The sequence below is a fragment of the Myotis brandtii genome, unplaced genomic scaffold (assembly GCF_000412655.1).
Source record: "Myotis brandtii unplaced genomic scaffold, ASM41265v1 scaffold190, whole genome shotgun sequence".
Taxonomy (NCBI): Eukaryota; Metazoa; Chordata; class Mammalia; order Chiroptera; family Vespertilionidae; genus Myotis; species Myotis brandtii.
In genome coordinates, this window is record NW_005357076.1 from 4,780,589 (window position 1) to 4,794,230 (window position 13,642).

A 13,642-nucleotide genomic window follows, 5' to 3' on the forward strand; every position below is an offset into this window, starting at 1 on the left:
TTCTCGATATATTTTTATTGATTTCAGAGAGAGGAAGGGAGAGGGATAAAGAAATAGAAACAGCAATGATGAGAGAGAGTCATTGATCAGCTGCCTCCTGCACGCCCCCAAACCAGGTCAAGCCCAGAACCCATGTATGTGCCCTGACCTGGAATTGTACTGTGATCCGGTTCATGGGTTGATGCTCAACCACTGAGCCACAACGGACCGGGCTGTAGGCATTCTCTGGATAATGCAAACCACCAGGCTGAGTGCTGTCAGCCCTTATCTCTTTTGTTTTCTAAAAAGAGCGGTGCTAAAGTTCAAGTTTGTGGTATCTCCCCCTTGCCCACAGAGGGCCCTAGCTGGTTTGGTTCTGTGGATAGAGCATCGGTCTGTGGACTAAAGGTCCCCAGGTTTGATTCCAGTCAAGGGCACATGCCCGGGTTGCGGGCTCCATCCCCAGCAGGGGGCGAGCAGGAGGCAGCCGATCAATGATTCTCTCTCATCATTGATGTTCTCCCTCTCTCTCCTTCTTCCTTCCTCTCTGAAATCAATAAAAAATATATTAAAAACAGAAAGAGGAGCCCATAGGGAGCCAGCCACTGCATGGAGGATGTGTGTGTGTGTGGCACATGGAATATTGAGGGTGCCCATGGGCTAGTTTTGGGATCCAAAGGCAAGGCAGCCCGCACAGCTGGTGGGTGGGCTTCCTGATGGAGTCCATGGTACAATTTGTAGGATCCATATCTCTTTAATGTTCTCTAGGCATCCTATCTGCCACTCTCCCAGATTCTTCCTTCCTCCCTCCCTCCCTCCACCCCGGGGTGATGCAGCTCATGTTTAGTAGTCTGGATGGGACAAGAGAGAAATTGGCCCATGTGGCAGCATCCTGTACAGATTTACAGTAACTTTCCTCCATAGGAGCAATCATGGGCAAAGAAGAGTGGGGAAATGGGTGCCCATTCACACACTCTAACTTTCCTCCATAGGAGCAATCATGGGCAAAGAAGATCTCTGTTGGCTCTGAACTGTGCTGCCTTGGGGATGGGGATGCAGCTAAAGTCAAAGTGCAGTTCTTACCTTCTCCAATGCATGCAAACTCTCCCTTCCCCTCCCCTTCCCTCTCCTCACCTTTATTTTTTTATTTTATTTTATTTTTTGCTCCAGTGGTATGCTGGAACTTCTCTATTGGGAACCTGTACAAAGGTTCTCTCATCTGTGGGTGATTGTTTAAGGCAGGGGTTTCCAGGGATTCCTGGACTCCAGGTGAGTGTGGCTGGAGCTGATTCGTGGGCCACTGCAGGGTCCACAGCTGGGACTTAAGTCTGCCTAATACCTGACACATGGGTATGTGAAACTCCTGAGTTTTTTTGGCATGTGGTATTGGATCCCAGAGCTCCTACAAAGGGACTGTTGTCTGTGGATGGATGCCAGTTTTTGTTTTTGTTTTTGAGCTGGAGAAATCATGAGGTATGTCTTCTCCAATAATTTTGCTAAAAAAGCAGTTTCTATATTTTATTAAAATTAAGCTGTTATAAATTCAAATTAGAGTGTTGTAACTTTAGGATGCTAAATGTAATCTCCATGGTAGCCACAAAGAAAACAGCTATAGAATATACACAAAAGAAAATGAAAAAGGAATTTAAACAAGTCATTTAAAAAAGAAACGTCTAAACATAAAAGAAGACAGTAATGCAGGAAATGAGGGGCCAAAGTATTATGAGGCATATAAAAAACAAATAGCACAATAACAGCATTAATTAATTAATCTTATCCATAATTTAGGTATAAATTGATTAAACTGTACAATCAAAAGACAAAGATTGGCAGCATGGGTAAAAACATAGGATCCAACTATATGCTGTCTAGAAGAGACTCACTTTAGATCTAAAGACACAATCAGGTTGAAAATGAAAGGGTGAAAAAAGATATTTCATGCAAATAGTAATCAAAAGAGAGCAGGTGTGGCTATGCCAATATCAGACAAAATTAACTTGAGATAAAAAAGATTATAAGTTAAAATAAGACATTATATATTAACAAAAGATTCAGTGCAGCAAGAAAATAAAATATTTATAAATACTTACGTACCTAATGACAGACCATCTATAATAATAAAAGTGTAATATGCTAATTAGACCGGACAGCTGAACGACCTTCGGATGTCATTCCGGATGTCATTCTGGACAAAGCCACAGCGTCGGGGGCCAAAGCAGAGGCAGTTAGGGGCGATCAGGCAGGCAGGCGAGCAGTTAGGGGTGATCAAGCAGGCAGGTGAGTGGCTAGGGGCGATCAGGCAGGCAGACAAGCAGGGGAGATCAGGCAGGTGAGTAGTTAGGGGTCAGGCAGGCAGGCGAGTGGTTAGGAGCCAGTCATCCCAGATTGCAAGAGGGTGCAGGCCGGGCTGAGGGACCTCCTGCCCCCCAACTCCATGCACAAATTTCATGCAACAGGCCTCTAGTTAAAATATATAAAGCAAAAACTGACATAATTGAAGGGAGAAATGGATAGTGCTACAACAGTAGTTGGAGACTTCAGATAGCCCACTTATAGTAATGGATAGAACAACCAGATAGAGGATAAGTAAAGAAATAGGGAACTTAAACAATACAATAAACTGCTTAGATCTAAATGACATACAGAACACTTTACTCAACAAGCACAGAATACACACTCTTCTCAAGTGCACATGGGATATTTCAAGTACAGACCATATGTTGGGCCACATATTAAGTCTTAATACATTTAAAAAGATAACTTACAAAGTGTCTTCTACAAATACAGTGTCATGAAGTTAGAAATCAATAACAATAGAAAACTGAAAAATTCACAAAATTATGGAAATTAAACAACACACTTTTAAACAAATGGCTTAAAGAAGAAATCACAAGGAAGGTTATAAAATGGAAACACAACATACCAAAACTTAGGAGATGTAGCAAAAGTGGTGCTAAGGGGGACATTGATAGCTCAAAATGCTAACATTAAGAAACAAGAAAGATCTCAAATCAACAATCTAAGTTTTCAACTTAAGGATGTAGAAAACGAAGAACATGCCCTAGCTGGTTTGGCTCAGTAGATAGAGCGACGGCCTGCAGGCCGAAGGGTCCCGGGTTCAATTCCAGTCAAGGGCACATACCTCTGTTGCAGGCTCCTCCCTAGTCTGAGCTCTGGTCAGGGCGCATGCAGGAGGCAACCAATTGATGTGTTTCTCTCATATCGATATTTCTCTCTTTTCCCTCTGTCTTTCACTCTCTTCAATGGAAAAATGTCCTCGGGTGAGGATTAAAAAGAAAAAGAAGAACAAACAAACGTAAAGGTCGCATAAAAGGCAACCAAATTGGAAAGGAAGAAGCAAAAGAATCTTTTTTGCAGATTATATGATTTTATATGTAGAAAACCTTATAGGTTCCACAAGAAAAATAACTTAGAATAAATGAATCCAGTGAAGTAGAAGGACACAAACTCAGTGTACAAAAATCAGCTGCATTTTTATAGACAACAATCTGAAAAGTAAATTACACATCAATTCCATTACGATAGCATCAAAAGGAATAACATACTTAGAAATTAACTTAAGTATTAAAAGACTTGTACAATGAAACTACAAAACATTGCTGAAAAAAATTAAAGAAGACAGGCGATGCAGCCGGGATGGTAGCTGCGGTGCAGACCGGAGGAGCCATCTTGTCTTGTGGCTGGGGAGTCAGGGCCCTAATTCCAAGAAGCCCTGGCGCGCCCTGCCCCCTCCCCAGTCTGACAAGAGAGGACCACTAAGCAAGCAATGCCTCTAGGCCATTGCCGGGAATTTGAAGACCTGAGTTTCTGCCAGACCTCAGTGCAAACTCTGATGACACTGCATCCAAAGTGAACTACGATAGCAAGCCCCTCTTCGAATTTTTGCCCACACATACTACCACATATGATGAAGCTTTTAAAAGAAAAGAGGAATTTAGAGAGCAGGCTATCTCAGAATAAGCATTCACCTACAGATTTGGTACCTGGATTTCTGTCCATGGTGATTTCTATCACCTTACTACTGAAGAAGATACCATCCCAGTAGACCACTATGACCCAAGGGACATTCAACCATCATGATGTGGTCTTCACCTCCATTCCTGTCCTTCTCTACCCAGATTGAGCACCATCCTTTATGTGAAGTCAAACTCCTCAAGCCAAATAGCTGAAACGATTTAATCACACACACACACACACACACACACACACACACACACACACACACACGACCAATAAATGAAAAACATTCTATGTTCATGGATTGAAAGACTTAATATTATTAAAATGTCAATATTGGCCGGCCCCCGTGGCTCAGTGGTTGAGCGTCAACTATGAACCCGGAAGTCACGGTTCTTTGATTCCTGGTCAGGGCACATACCCCTGTTGGGGGCTTGATCCCCAGTGGGGGGCATGCAGTAGGAATGGGAAACACAGAACAATGATTCTCTCTCACCATTGATGTTTCTATCTCCCTCCCCCTTCCTCTCTGAAATAATATATCTATATCTATATCTATCTATCTATCTATCTATCTATCTATCTATCTATCTATATTTAAGAATGTCACTATTACTCAAAGAAATATATGGATTCAGTGCAATTGTCCTATAAAAATGTCAACGCTATCTTTTTTTGCAGAAATTGAAAAACCCATCCTAAAAGTCATATGGAATTTCAAGAGACTCCAAATAGCCAAAACAACCTTGAAAACTTGGAGGTTTCACGCTTTCTGATTTCAAAACTTATTACAGATTTACAGTAACCAAAACAGTGTGGTATTGGCATAAAGATAAACATATATAACAACGAAATAGAATAGAGAGCTCAGAAATAAACTCTCACAGATATGCTCAAATCATTTTTTATAAGGGTGCCAAGATCATTCAGTGGGGGAAAGGACAATCTTTTCAACAAGTGGTGCTAGGATAACTGGATATCCACATGCAAAAGAATGAAGTTGGACCCATACTTAACACCAGATTTTAAAAATTACCTCAAATTGAGTCAAAAACCTAAATGTGAGTCCTAAAAAGATACAGGACAAAATTTCATGACATTAAATTTGGCAATAAATTATTGGATATGATACCAAAGACACAGGATAACAAAGGAAAAAAATAGAGAAGTTACACTTAATGAAACTTTTAAAAAAATTGTGCACCAGCCCAGTTTGTGTGGCTCAGTGGTTGAGCATCAACCCATGAGCCAGGAGGTCAAAGTTTGATTCCCCGGGTTACAGGCTTGATCCCCACTAAGGGGCATGCATGAGGCAGCTGATTGATGATTCTCTGGCATCATTATGTTTCTCTTTCTCTCCCTTCCTCTCTTTAAAATCAATTAAAAAAACATTATAAACTTTTTTTTTGCATCAAAAGACACTATTCACAGAGTAAAAAAGCAATCCGCAGAATGGGAGAAAATATTTGCCAGTCATATAGCTGATAAGGGATTAATATCCAGAATATGTATAGAGAAATCCTAAAACTCAACCGCAAATAAACAACCTGATTTTAAAAACGGGCAAAGGACTTGAATAGATATTTCTCCAAAAAAGATCTACAAACGGCCATGAAGCACATGAAAATATGCTCAATATCACTAACTGTTAGGGAAATGAAAACTCATACCCCCACATACACATTAGGAGGGCTTCTATAAAAACAACAACACAAAAAACAAGTTTGGGTAAGGATGTGGACAGATTGGAACCCTTGTGTACTTTTGGTGGGACTGTAAAACAGTACAGTAACTGTGGAAACTGGTGGTTCCTCAAAGTTAAAAATAGAATTACCCTATGACCTAGTGATTCCACTTCTGAGAATATATACAAAAGAACTGAAAGCAGTTTTCAAAGAGATATTTTAAACTCGTGTTCATATATTATTCACAAAAAGTAAAACATGGAAGCAGCCTAGGTGTCCATCAGTGGATGGATAAGCAATATGTGGTATATGCATACAATGGAATATTAGTCATAACAAAAAGGAAATTCTAACATGCTACAACATGGATTAACTTTGAGGACATTGTACTAAATGAAATGTCAGTCATAAAAAAGACAAATGCTTTGTAATTCCACTTATAGGAGGTACTTAGAGTGGTCAAATACATAGGAACAGGAAGTACCCTCATGGTTGCCAGGGGAAGAGGAGGATGGCGAGTAGTTGTTTAGTGAGTATAGAAGTTATGGAGATGGGTGGTAGTGATATGTTTTTAATACCACTGGACTGTGCATTTAAAAATGGTTATGAAGGTAAATTTTATGTAATGTGTATATTACCACAATTTTAAAAAGACTTAAAAGAATACTCTGCCATTGCTTTTGAAAACTTAGATAAAATGGACAATTTCTTAGAGAAATAAAAATGGAAAAAATCTAATGAAATGGAACGGGAGCCTATGGAGTAAAAGAGACTTAAGGGACATTAACTAATTTCAATGTGTGAGCCTTACAAGCAAACTGTAAAGAAAATGCTATTGAGAGACATGAGGTTGAATAAAAGAAAAGAAGTACCATGTTCTTAGACAGGCATGCTCAACATTATAAAGATGTCATTTCCACTAAACTTATCTGTAAGTTTAATGTGATTTATAGAATCTGCTATATATATAACTTTTAAAAAAAAATTACAGAGTTGTCACAGAAAAAAATCGCTAAGGTGGTCTAGTGTTTTCCACCAATAATGGTGCCTTCTTGGGTGTCACATTCATTTCTCTTAAATTTCTTTGATAATGCACTGTTTATTGCATCTCAGTTATCTGATAGATGAGCTAGACGTGTTCTCATTTCTTTGTTTTGATTTTCCTAGTAACTATGACTGAAGTTTTACCAAAGGAAAAGAAGCAGAAAGATGAGAAGACCTTAGTCCTTGGTCAAGCTGTGGTGGACCTTCTTCCTTTAGTGGAAGGTGAGATTTGCTCAAAAGCAGATATAACAAGCTTCATAAAATTTAACTCCAGTGAAATGAAAAAAAAATCAGCCTCATTGAATTTGAGGGATTTGATGAAAAGATGAGCACATTTATCTTTGCCTAGCCCTTCCTTTTTTGGCTTGACTTGGTCTTCTTTTTACAGGAGAGAGTTCATTTGGAACAATCGTCCCACTGCACCCTGTTCCAGGCTCTCCCTTAGAGCCTCTTCAACCAGGCGTTAAGGTAATCAGAGTTTTAACTATCAACATTTCAGCCTGCCATTCAGTCTAACAAATCTGTCTGGTATTAAGGTGCAATTCCATTGAGTCCAAGTTATCAGGCACCTTCTTTTTACAGGCACACATAGTGCTAGGTTCTGGGAAACAAAGATAAATAAGGCGGAGTCCTAGTTTAGGAGTCCATAATCTACATATTATTGATTTTAACCCAGTGTGATTAAGTGGTGGGCCAAGGCACCTGGGCACACAATAGGTATCAGTTACTTTGCCCAGAGGTAGCTGTAGGGGAGGCTTAACCATGGAAATGCCTCTTGAGCTATGTCTGATGGATTAAATAGTACATGAATGCAGGTAACATACTTTCTGGCATGGTAGCCTGCCTCTGGTTGTTGGAGTAGGGGAAGAAGCATGGATTGGTGGGATGTGTCACTGGTTTGTCTGGACTGTGTTTCCCATTCCCCCAGGGGATCAGTAGCCTCTGGGGGCACTGTTTGCCATTCTGGTGCTGGTGCACTCACTCTCAGCAGATACTACAGCTGCCTTCTGTTTTGACAACTAAAGGAGAAAGGAGGGCCCAACTGATCCAACTGTTCTGACTGCAGTTCTCTAATTAACCATCACTATAGGCCCCTTTCTGCTGCTTGTTGATTCTGACCTTGGAGCTGCCACAATCCACTCCTTCATCTGCTGTGGTCTTCTTATTTTAGGATGTGTTCGGTTTTCTCTCTCTCTCTCTCTCTCTCTCTCTCTCTCTCTCTCTCTCTCTCTTTGTGTTTGTTTTTAGATCTGATTTAATTTGATTTCTAAATATCTTTCAATGATTCCTAAAAACATATAGTTTAGTGATGGCATTTCTTTTTTTAAATATATTTTTATTGATTTCAGAAAGGAAGGGAGAAGGAGAGAGAGATAGAAACATCAATGATGAGAGAGAATCATTGATTGGCTGCCTCCTGCACGTCCCCCACTGGGGATCGAGCCTACAACCTGGGCATGTGCCCTTGACTGAAATAGAGCCCAGGACCCTTCAGTCCGCAGGCTGACGCTTTATCCACTAGGCCAAACCAGCTAGGGCTGATGGCATTTCTTGTTTTCTGGAGTTATTATAACATTATCTTTTAATTGGATATCCTATATAATAAAAGCCTAATATGCAAAACAAAAGGGCACTATGATGTGCACTGACCACCAGGGGGCAGATGCTCATTGCAGGAGCTGCCCCCAGCCTGCAGACCCCAGGCCAGCCAAGGCAGGTGCCAGCGGGGCCCCCCCTGATCAATAAAAATCCCAGTGACCAAAACGGTGGAACAGTCAGAATGACCAGAGACCAGAATGAGCACGGCCTCTCACCCTGGCTGGCCCCGCCCCCCACGAACAGTTAGGGGCAACCAGGCAGGCAGGCGAGCAGTTAGGGGCCAGCAGTCCCAGATTGTGAGAGGCATGTCCGACTGCCAGTTTAGGCCCGATCCTCAAGGATCCCTGAGGGATTTGGCTTAAACCGGCAGTCAGACAGTCCCCAAGAGGTCCCAGATTGTGCGAGGGTGCAGGCCGGGCTGAGGTCCACCCCCCGTTCATGAATTTCATGCACTGGGCCTCTAGTAAAGATATAATTCAATATCTATCTGCCATTTCATATGATTTGTGCTGGAAAGAGGTATATATTTGAGCTCAGTCTGACTTCCTTGGTTCAGTCTCACAGCCTACTCTTGATTTTCCTTAGGTACCTATAGAAGAAAAGTTAGTAAAATGGATTGTCAGTCCTCATGACCTTTGCTCATAATATTCCTGTTAACTTGTTTTATATACTCAAAGAAAAAATATATGACAGTTAATTTCCATTTGCTTGAGAGTTCTCACTAATTTTATATTTAAGCGAGACTCAGAGACTAAAATGATATAAAACCTGCACTTGGAAAGGAGATTCCAGTTCACCTTCCAATATTCCCTGTCTTGATTAATACAAGTCAGAAACCTTAGGGATATTTACTTCTTTTCTCAGAGACATATTGACCAGAGGTGTCAGATTCTTCAGTGACTCTCTTAAAATCTTTCCTTCCTTTGGTGTTCTGATTTCCTACTCACTTACCGTAGCCTTTTCATATTCCTGCACTAGATCTCTCCTCTGCCTGTCCCTTAAGTACAAAAGGTCTATTCGTGGCCACCATCTGTTCTTAGTCTGTGTGCATACTCCTGGGGGTGGTGGGAGTCATCCATGATTTTAAAAGCCACCAGTATGTTGAAGACTTTTAATTCAACAGCTCCAGCCCAGACCCCTCTCCTGAAGTCCAGAATGTCAGCCTTTACAACCACCTGCTGGATTTCTCTAATGATATCACATAGCACCCAAACCTCAACATTCCAGAACTAAACTCAATATCCTCCCTTAAACTTACTCTTGCTTTTATCTTAGTTATTTTGACTAGTGTCGTCACCCATTTGTGAAATCATAGAACATACACAGAACCTATGTTACATCCATGACTTCTCCTCCAGACCCTAAGTACAACCAATTTCCAAATCTGTCTCTCACCAAATTCAACCTTTTCTATATCCTAAGCACCTTTGGACTCTATCTCCTTAGCTCCATTCATACTTTATTGTCTTACTAGAGGCCCAGTGCACGAAATCCATGCACTCAGGGAGGGGGTCCCCTCATCCTGGCCTGCGCCCTCTCGCAGTCTGGGAGCCCTCGGGGGATGTCCAACTGCCGTGGAGGTGGGAGAGGCTCCCGCCACCGCTGCTGCACTCGCCAGCCTTGAGCTCGGCTTCTGGCTGAGTGGTGCTCCCCCTGCGGGAGTGCATTGACGACCAGGGGGCAGCTCCTGCATTGAGCATCTGCCTTCTGATGGTCAGTGCACATCATAGCGATTGGTCGTTCTGCTGTTGGGCCATAACGAGTTCTCAGACATCCCCCCAAGGGGTCCCGGATTATGAGAGGGCGCAGGGCAGGCTGAGGGACCCCACCAGTGCACGATTGAGGCCAGGGAAGGATGGGAGGTTGGCCAGCTGGGGAGGGACTGCGGGAGGGCTCCAGGTGGTCAGTGCACATCATAGCGACTGGTTGACTGGTTGACAGTCTGCCCCCGGTTGTCAGTGCATGTCATAGTGAGGGGTTGAGTGGCCTTAGCATATCATTAGCATATTCCGCTTTGATTGGTTGAATGGCTGACCAGACAACCGGACACTTAGCATATTAGGCTTTTGTTATATAGGACTAGTGGCCTGGTGCACAAAATTCATGCACGAGGCTGGGGGTGTCCCTCAGCCCGGCCTGCACCCTCTCCAAACTGGGACCCCACAGAGATCGGGCCTAAACCGGCAGTCGGACATCCCTCTCGCAATCTGGGACCGCTGGTTCCTAACCACTCACCGGCCTGCCTGCCTGATTGCCCCTAACACTCTGCCTGCCGGCCTGCTCGCCCCCAACTTCCCCCTCCACCGGCCTTCTTGCCCCCAACTGCCCCCCCCCACTGGCCTGCTCACCCCCAACTGCCCTCCCCTCCTGGCCTGATCACCCCTAACTGCCTCTGCCTCAGCCCAGCCACCATGGCTTTGTCTGGAAGGACGTCTGGAAGGTCTCCTGGTCTAATTAGCATATTACCCTTTTATTAGTATAGATAATTGTTCACCTGAAACATTACAAGTAGCCTTGTAACTGCCCTTACTTCCCTCTAGTTCAGCTTTCCCACTCCTTGCAGAGAGACTTAAAAGTGAATATGATCACATTTCTTCCTAGCTTAGCTCTGTGCAGTTCGCAGATTCACCCACTGCTGACATGTTAAGATCCAGATTCCTTAGCAGGCTTTATGACATGAGCCTGCCATTTGTTTAATCTCATCTCTCAGCACTCTCCTCCTTGTGCTTTATATTCTAAAATCCTGAACTACTTACTTACACCTGAACTGAGTACAACGTGCTGTTTCAATATCACTTTACACAAAACTCTTTTTGTTCAGAATTATTTTCTTTTCTTTCTCTGCTTATCCAGATTCTGAATTCCTGTTCATCTTGTAAAAGTTAATTCAGATGTTACCATCTCTTATCCCTCCCCACCCCAATAATTAATTATTCACTTCCTCATTGGGCATTTTGTACAGGTCTTTATCATAAATCATGGAATTGTAACATGAATTCCATGATGAATGAGGCCATGTCTTCTTCATCTTTATATTCCTAGTGCTATAATAAAGTGCCTGACATATAATTACACATTTTAAACCTACTTTTTATTGTATACTATATAAAAATATCATATATTCATATATGCCTATACCTACATATGGATATATACATATATATTTGAAAAAATAGTTCTTATTAAAAAGCACTACATTTACCAAATCAGAAGTTCTATTGGAGAAATAACTTGGGAATTTCCCATATTATTAAAATTCTTTAATAATATTACTAATTATTCTTATTAATGTTGACTTCTAAGAAATAAAATGAAAATGAACAAATTCTTGTCTCTCTTCTGTTTTGTTTTTTTTAAAAACACTAGTTGTCTTGATTGCCCTACTTGGGTACATTATTAACGTCAAATCCTTGGCAGCCCCTCGAGAAAATTCATTCCTTTTGCTTACTCATGCTGCCAACAAACAAACACCTTTTTATTTTATTTTTTTAAAATATATTTTATAGATTTTTTTACAGAGAGGAAGGGAGAAGGATGGAGAGTTAGAAACATCGATGAGAGAGAAACATCAATCAGCTGCCTCCTGCACACCCCCAACTGGGGATGTGCCCGCAACCAAGGTACATGTCCTTGACCGGAATCGAACCTGGGACCCTTCAGTCCCCAGGCTGACGCTGTATCCACTGAGCCAAACCGGATAGGGCAAAAACACCTTTTTATATTTGAAAAATAACAATATATTAAAGAATATGATTTTCAAATATTTCATAAAACTAAAAGTTTTTTAAAAGCACTACATTTGAATTACAAAATAAACATAAAATTTAGACTAGCAAAAAAAGTACCCCAGTCTCACTCACTCATGTGCAACCACTATTAACTTTTCCATATAGAACCTTCTAATTCCTCTTCTATATGTATTTGTATACATACTTGACGTGAGCATGGTAGAAGGGAAGCACTCTAGCTAAGGATAAGGTCTTTTCTTGGCTCTATCTCTGTCCAAATAACAAGAGAAAATTATTTGAATCCTTTGTATGAAATAAACTTGGCCATTTTTATCTTGAACAGTGATGTAATATTCAAATGAGATAAGGAAAAAATATTCAAGTGAGATAAGGAGGTCTCTGGCATTTTCAAAATGTTGCATAATGTTATTTTTGACAGCAGTGCAGTCTTTCTGTATTTTAGTTGTAATTCCAGTTTGTTCCTGGGAGCATGTCCGTGCAGCATCCACTGACTGTGCCGCCATTTTTAATCTCATCTCCAGCAGTGCAGTCTGGAAGTTAAAGTATCTGTGGCAGAGCCATTATTGACAGCAGCCCAGATCTCAGGAGGAAATCTACTGAAGGTCACATTGGAGGCTGCCTACTCTGTGCCTGAATCCTTCGTGCCAGCAGGGCCTGTGCAGAACTACATGGTTGGTCTGCAAGTTCCATCAACTGGAGAGGTAAAGCCCTATAGCTACATATGTATATATATTTAAACACTCATATGGGCATCTCTTCTTCACCTGCTAAGATTTCATTCAAATCAAGCTCTGCTAATGGCTGAGATTTATTATAGGCTTAAAAAATAAAGTTTACTTCTGTTTTATAAATAGATGTTTATGTTTATAGTTTATATATTATATATAATACTAGAGGCCCAGTGCACGAAATTCGTGCACTGGGGATGGGTGGGGGGGGTCCCTTAGCCCAGCATGTGCCCTCTTGCAGTCTGAGACCCCTCCCTCCTTACTGCCCACCTGCTTGCTGCTTCCTACCGCTCGGCTTGCTGCTCCTTAGTGCTGCCACGAAGGCCTTGGGACTGCTGGGTGCCGGGCCTGCGGGTTTGTGTCTCTGATACCCCCAGCAGCCCCAGCACCTTGATGGTGGGGCTTGGGGCTGCTGGGTACAGGCCACCCGCTGCGTGTTTGTGTCTTCTATCAGGCCCCCAGCAGCCCCAGCAGCCCCAGCACCACCTAAATAACTTAAGGGAAACTTTATTTAGTCTTCTTTTAAAAGCAATCTAGTTTAAAAATGAGTTGCAGTTAAGACAGAACAAAGAACATGGTACCTAAAAGTGAGATAGACTGACAGAGGAGAGGCTGGGCACTGGTCAGGGGCTTACATGCCAACTGTTCTACACCTGGGAAATGATGTAAAATCGGTTTCTTTAGTTTTCTGCTTAATGGTCTTCTCCAGCACTGAGGTCAGAGGAGCCGCCTTCCAGCCCGTAGGCTGCTTCTCAGAGTCAAAAATTTCACCATAGGCCTCTGCCTAGGACAGGACCTCTGCACCCCCAGGGTGCATAAACACACAGGGCTTCCATCAGGCTCCGCTGATCACAGGCCAGGAGGCCTCTCGGCTCCGCTG

At 42.1% G+C, this 13,642-nt stretch overlaps 1 protein-coding gene across 1 annotated transcript in view; it reads left to right on the forward strand.

The window, feature by feature from the left end:
• CFAP70 (cilia and flagella associated protein 70) overlaps positions 1-13,642 on the forward strand; it is a 113,997-nt gene that overhangs the window by 10,425 nt on the left and 89,930 nt on the right. Inside the window, 3 exon segments of the mRNA XM_014538384.1 lie at positions 6,810-6,908; positions 7,075-7,154; positions 12,556-12,735. Of these exon segments, the coding sequence (XP_014393870.1) occupies positions 6,810-6,908; positions 7,075-7,154; positions 12,556-12,735 (359 nt within the window).